The sequence below is a fragment of the Ornithorhynchus anatinus genome, chromosome 4 (genome assembly GCF_004115215.2).
Source record: "Ornithorhynchus anatinus isolate Pmale09 chromosome 4, mOrnAna1.pri.v4, whole genome shotgun sequence".
Taxonomy (NCBI): Eukaryota; Metazoa; Chordata; class Mammalia; order Monotremata; family Ornithorhynchidae; genus Ornithorhynchus; species Ornithorhynchus anatinus.
In genome coordinates this window covers 128,789,059-128,795,985 of record NC_041731.1, presented here as the reverse complement: position 1 = coordinate 128,795,985, position 6,927 = coordinate 128,789,059, and the positions used below count along the sequence as shown (strand labels likewise).

The 6,927-nt window shown below is 51.1% G+C and overlaps 1 protein-coding gene across 1 annotated transcript in view; it reads right to left on the bottom strand.

Moving 5' to 3' along the window:
* Positions 1 to 399: 399 nt before the first annotated feature.
* Positions 400 to 6,927, bottom strand: part of MAN2B2 (mannosidase alpha class 2B member 2) — a 72,960-nt gene continuing 66,432 nt past the window's right edge. Inside the window, 2 exon segments of the mRNA XM_029063592.2 lie at positions 400 to 509; positions 2,065 to 2,182. Of these exon segments, the coding sequence (XP_028919425.1) occupies positions 415 to 509; positions 2,065 to 2,182 (213 nt within the window). The 3' untranslated portion in view covers positions 400 to 414.

Below are 6,927 nucleotides of genomic sequence, written 5' to 3'. Positions count from 1 at the left end.
AAGTGCTTACTATGTGCCAAGCACTGCTCTAAGCACTGGGGTAAGATACAAGGTGATCAGGTTGTCCCACGTGGGGCTAACAGTCTTAATCCTCATTTTACAGATGAGGTAACTGAGGCCCAGAGAAGTGAAGTGACTTGCCCAAAGTCACAAAGCTGATGAGTGGCAGGGCCTGGACTAGAACCCATGACTTCTGACTCCCAAGTCCGGGCTCTATCCACTAAACCACGCTGCTTACCAAATGACCAACCAGTTGCTAGTTTATCATCACGATGCATTGTTTATTATAATATATTTTCTCATCTGCTATGTAAAGTAATGGGGAAATAAATCACACCGTTCCTTCACAGGGTTTGTTGAAAGAGGCTCAGAGAAAAAAAAGACCATTTGCCATAGATATCATTTTCGAGATTTTTAATGTTTTTGAAAATATATGAAAAAAGTCTTGATTTCCTTGGGGTGAAGAGTGACGGTGTAATTTGCGATCTTCTTTGCGGCATCTGAAAACCCTAAAACAATCCACATGCTGTTTTAACATCCCATTTGTGACCTTTCATTCACTCAATCCTATTTATAGAGCACTTACTGTGTGCAGAGCACCTAACTAAGCACCTGTGAGAGTTCACGGACACATTCCCTGCCCACGATGTTCTCGTCCAATTACCTGGTTCTTCAGTCCCTTTGTGCCTAGAATATTCTGTCTCAATCACCTGTTGCACTCCTCCGTCCCACCTCTACCGCTACGTCCTGCCTCTGGCCCGGAACGTCTTCCGCTCCTCATATCCGACAGATGATTTCTCTCTCCGCCCGCCTTCTTTAAAGCCTTAACGAAGGCCCATCTCCTCCAGGAGGCCCTCCCTGACTAAGCCCTCCTTTCCTCTTCTCCCACTCCCTTCTACGTCACCCTGACTTTCTCCCTTTATTCATCTCTCCTCCCGGCCCCACAGCACTTACGTCCATACTGTATCTTCGCCAGCACTCAGCACAGTACGTGCTGCACAGTAAGCCTTTAAATAGCACAGCGGTTATCATTATTTTGCCTTGGGAAGCGACAGAACGGATTAGGAAGCAGCAGCACCGCCTAGGGGAAAGAGGCCCGGCTTGGGAGACAGAGGTCCTGGATTCTAATCCCAGCTCTGGGACCAGAGGCAAGTCACCGCTCTTCTCTGGACCTCAGGTCTATCAACTCTCTCGTACTGTAATAATAATAATTATAATAATGATAATAATGTTGGTATTTAAGCGCTTACTATGTGCACAGCACTGTTCTAAGCGCTGGGGGAGATGCAGGGTCATCAGGTGGTCCCACGTGAGGCTCACAGTCTTCATCCCCATTTTACAGATGAGGGAACTGAGGCCCAGAGAAGTGAAGTGACTTGTCCACAGTCACACAGCTGACAAGTGGCAGGGCCGGCATTCGAACCCATGACCTCTGACTTCCAAGCCCAGGCTCTTGCCACTGAGCCACGCCAAGTGTTTAGTACAGTGCTCTGCACACAGTAAGCGCTCAGTAAGTACCATTGATTGACCGAGTCAATACCTGTTCTTCCTCCTACTTAGATAGGGAGCCCCATGTAGGACCTGTTTATCTTGTAATTGCCGCAGCTGTTAGTACAGTGCTCGGCACAGAGTGAGCGCTTAACAAACACCACAACTACTGTTAATATTTCTGTTAGTGATAATAATCATGGTATTTGTTAAGCGCTTACTATATGCCGAGCACTGTTCTAACCGTTGGGGTGGATACAGGGTAATCAGGTTGTCCCACGTGAGGCTCACAGTCTTAATCCCCATTTTCCAGATAAGGTAACCGAGGTACCGAGACGTGAAGCGACTTGCCCGAAGTCGCACAGCTGACAGGTGGCGGAGGCGGGATTAGAACCCATGACCTCTGACTCCTAAGCCGGGCTCTTTCCACTAAGCCCCCCTGCCGCTATCAGAGAGAGCAGCGGTGGTCAGGGAGGTGCGTAGAGAGGCAGCCTAAGTTTTGCGTGCTAGTTTCCCGACATCCTTAGGCTCGGGAAAACGTCGACGAACCACCCCAACCCCCCGAGCTTCTCAAACCTTTGCCTCGATGACTCGCCGTTCGCCACTTCCAGCGTTCGAGGGCGTTCACGTCCCACGTCCCCGTGAGGGAGCGTTCTTCCACCGCCGCCACCGTCCCCAGCTCCCTCAGGAAGGTCTACGCGGGAGCAAGGACATGACGTCAGTAGGCCCGTCTGCTACTGACAAGAAGCAGACTGGCACAGTGGGCGGAGCCCGGGCCCGGGAGTCAGAAGGCCATGGGTTCTAATCCCGGCTCCGCCACTTCTCTGCTGCGTGGCCCCGGGCTAGTCATTTCACTTCCTTGGGCCTCGGTTACCTCATCTGGAAAACGGGGATTAGTAATAAGAATAACAATGACGATGGTGTTTGTTGAGGCCGCGTGGCTCAGTGGAAAGAGCCCGGGCTTGGGAGTCAGAAGGCATGGGTTCGAATCCCGGCTCTGCCACTTGGCAGCTGTGTGACTGTGGGCGAGTCACTTCACTTCTCTGTGCCTCCGTTACCTCATCTGGAAAATGGGGATTAACTGTGAGCCTCACGTGGGACGACCTGATTACCCTGTATCTCCCCCAGCACTTAGAACAGTGCTCTGCACATACTAAGCGCTTAACAAATACCAACATTATTATTATTATTATTATTAAGGGCTTACTATGTGCCAACCCCCGTTCTAAGCACTGGGGTACACACGAGGTAATCCGGTTGTCCCACACACAGCTCACAGTCTTAATCCCCATTTTACAGATGAGGTAACTGAGGCCCAGAGAAGTTAAGTAGCTTGCCTAACGTCAAACAGCAGACAAGTGGCGGAGCTGGGATCGGAACCCATGTCCTCCGACTTCCAAGCCCGTGTTCTTCCCACCAAGCCACATTAAATAGAAGTGTGAACCCTGTGTGGGACAGGGACCGTGTCCAACCCGACCTGTCCGTCTCAGCTGCAGCGCTCAGTACAGTGCCTGGCACATAATAAGTGCTTAAAGAACGCTGTTATTATTGTTATTCCTGCTATTATTATTACTGAAATGGAAGCCCGTCGGACCAGGCCTAGACCATCAGCAGAGGAGAATCTGGGTCAACGACTTTCGGGGCCGACGGTGAAGCAGCGTGGCTCCGTGACAAGAGCCCGGGCTTGGGAGTCAGAAGGTCGTGGGTTCTAATCCCGACTCCGCCACTTGTCTGCTGTGCGACCTTGGGCAAGTCACTTCACTTCTCTGGGCCTCAGTGACCTCATCTGGAAAAATGGGGATTAAAAAATGTGAGCCCCTCGGGGGACAATCTGATTTTCCCCTGTATCTCCCCCAGCGCTTAGAACAGTGCTCTGCACATAGTAAGCGCTTAACAAATACCATAATTATTATTATTATCTCTCAAACTGAACTCGCTGGTCGTGGTGAGAATATACTGAGCAGCAGAATCTTCCAGAGAAGCAGCGTGGCCTCGTGGGAAGAGCACGGGCCTGGGAGTCGGAGGAGCTGGGATCCAAAGCCGGCTACGCCGCTTGTCTGCTGTGTGACCTCGGGAAAGTCACTTCGGTTCTCTGATCATCAGTTGCCTCATCTGTAAAATGGGGATTTAATACCTGTTCTCTCGTCTACTTACACTGTGAATCCTATGTGGGACGGGGATTGTGTCCTACCTGATTAACTTGTATCGCGCTTACAACGGTGACCGGCACGTAATAATAGTAATTATGGTACTTGTTAAGTGCTTACTATGTGCCAGGCACCGTTCTAAGCGCTGGGGTAGAGGCAATTCAAGTTAGGTTGGACACGGTCCCTGTTCCGCAGAGGACTCACACTCTTAATCCTCATTTGACAGATGAGGTAACCGAGGCCCAGGGAAGTGAAGTGACTTGCCCAAGGTCATACAGCAGACACGTGGCGGATCTGGGATTAGAACCCACGACCTTCTGACTCCCGGGCCCAGGCTCTATCCACTAAGCCACACCGCTACACCACAGTAAGCACGTACAGTATGCGCTTAACAAGTACCACAATGAACAAACACCATTTTGTATTATTTCCAGTGCCCTTGCTGCCCAGTCTACTTCCCACTGTCCCCATTCAGTCACATTTATTGAGCGTTCACTGCGTGCAAAACCCTGTACTAAGCACTTAGGGGAGTACAATAATAATACTGATATATACAATAATAATACTGTCCCAGTCCTACGTGGGACAGGTATTGCGTCCTACCTGATTAACTTGTATCTACCTCAGCGCTTCCAATGGTGACTGGCACGTGATAACAGTAATTATGGTACTCGTTAAGTGCTTACTATGTGCCAAGCACTGTCCGTAGCGCTGAGGTAGATACAGGATTATCGGGTTGTCCCATGTGGGGCTCACAGTCTTAGTCCCCATTTTACAGATGAGGTAAATGAGGCCCAGAGAAGTGAAGTGACTTGCCCAGAGTCACACAGCTGACAAGTAAGTGGCAGAGGCGGAATTCGAACCTAGGTCCTCTGTCTCCCAAGCCTGGGCTCTTTCCACGAAGCCACGCTGCAGAAGAACACCTATACAGGTCCCCGTACCGGCCCCCCCACCACAGGCCCCCTACCCAGGTTCCCCACATTGACCCCTCTAATAATGATAATAATAATGCTGGTATTTGTCAAGCGCTTACTGTGTGCCAAGCACCGTTCTAAGTGCTGGGGTAGATACAAGGGAATTGGGCTGTCCCCCGTGGGGTTCACGGTCTTCATGCCCATTTTACAGATGAGGGGAACCGTCTACTTTCGCCACTACGATTTAGGTCGACGGGGATGGGCGAGAAAACCAAAGTTAAGACAAAGTCAGTAGGGTTGGAGTATTTGATTCTGAACTCCACCCGAGCACAGGTAGCAGAGCCCAGCCAACCTACGATACCCACGTGGGACAACCCGATTCCCCCGTATCTCCCCCAGCGCTTAGAACAGTGCTCTGCACATAGTAAGCGCTTAACAAATACCAACATTATTATTACCCCTCTAGACTTTAAGCTCGTCGGGAGCTCAGGTCATCTCCACTTGGACGTCCTCTCGCCACCCCGCACTTAACAGTCCGAGACAGAGCTCCTGATCTTCCCACCCAAACCCCGTCCTCTCCCGTCTCTGTAGACGGCACCCCCACCCTTCCCTCTCACCAGCCTGTAACTTGACTCCTCTGGGCCTCATTCACCTCATCTGTAAAATGGGGACTAAGACCGTGAGCCCCACGGGGGACAGCCTGATTACCTTGTACCTACCCCAGCGCTATGAACAATGCTTGGCACATAGTAAGCGCTGAACAAATATCATTTTTATTATTGTATTTGTTCACTTATTCATTCAATAGTATTTATTGAGAGCTTACTATGTGCAGAACACTGTACTGAGCGCTGGGGTAAATACAATGTGCGGAGCAGCGTAGCTCAGTGGAAACAGCCCGGGCTTGGGAGTCAGAGGTCATGGGTTCGAAACCCGGCTCTGCCCCTTGGCAGCTGTGCGACTGTGGGCAAGGCACTTCACTTCTCTACGCCTCGGTGACTTCATCTGTAAAATGGGGATTAAGACTGTGAGCCTCACGTGGGACGACCTGATTACCCTATATCTCCCCCAGCACTTAGAACCCCCGCTCCTCCGCCGCCCGCCTCCCCGCCGTCCCGCCGTCGACCCCCGGCCCGCGTCCTCCCGCGGTCCCGGAAGGCCCTCCCTCCTCGCCTCCGCCAAACTCATTCTCTTCCCCTCTTCAAAACCCTACTTAGAGCTCACCTCCTCCAAGAGGCCTTCCCAGACTGGGCCGCCCTTTTCCTCTGCTCCTCCTCCCCTCCCCATCGCCCCAACTCCCTCCCTCTCTTCTACCCCCTCCCCTCCCCACAGCACTTGTATATATTTGTACATATTCTATTTATTTTATTCATGATGTGTATATATCTATAATTCTGCTTATTTCCATGGTATTGTTACCTGTCTACTTGTTTTATTTTGTTGTCTGTCTCCCCCCTTCTAGACTTTGAGCCCGTTGTTGGGTAGGGATCGTCTCTACTGGACGCTGAATTATACTTTCCAAGCGCTTGGCACAGTGCTCTGCACACAGTAAGCGCTCAAGAGATACAACTGAATGAATGAATGAAATAGACGGGAGAACAGGTATTGAATCCCCACTTTCCAGGTGAGGGAACTGAGGCCCGGAGAAGTGAAGTGACTCACCCAAGGTCACAGGCGGGCACGTGGCAAAGCCAGGATTAGAACCCAGGTCCTCTGGCTCCGAGGCCGGTGCTCCGTCTACTAGGCCACGCTCTCCCAACCGCATGGAAAAGTGCTCTACACGATAAATGCTCAATACATACTATTGAAGCAGTAACACATACTAGAGAAACAGCATGGCTCAGTGGAAAGAGCACGGGCTTTGGAGTCAGAGGTCGTGAGTTCGAATCCCAGCTCTGCCACTTGTCAGCTGGGTGACTGTGGGCGAGTCGCTTCACTTCTCTGTGCCTCAGTGACCTCATCTGCAAAATGGGGATGAAGACTGTGAGCCCCACGTGGGACAACCCGATTCCCCTGTGTCTGCCCCAGCGCTTAGAACAGTGCTCGGCACATAGCAAGCGCTTAACAGATACCAACATTATTATTAATATTGATTGATTAACCTGTGGTAGGAATGAGAGCGTGTATGTGTGTGTTGGGGGCGGGGAACGCCTGGGCTAGATACACAAGCGACAAGAAGCCGTGTGGCCTAGTGGAAAGTGCATGGGCCTGCGAATCAGAAGGCCTGGGTTCTAATCCCGCTCCGCTACTGATCTACTGTGTGATCCTGGACAAGTCACTTCACTTCTCTGTGCCTCAGTTCCCTCACCTGCAAAATGGGGATTAAGACCGTGAGCCCTATATGGGACAGGGACTGTGTTCAACCCGATTACCTTGTA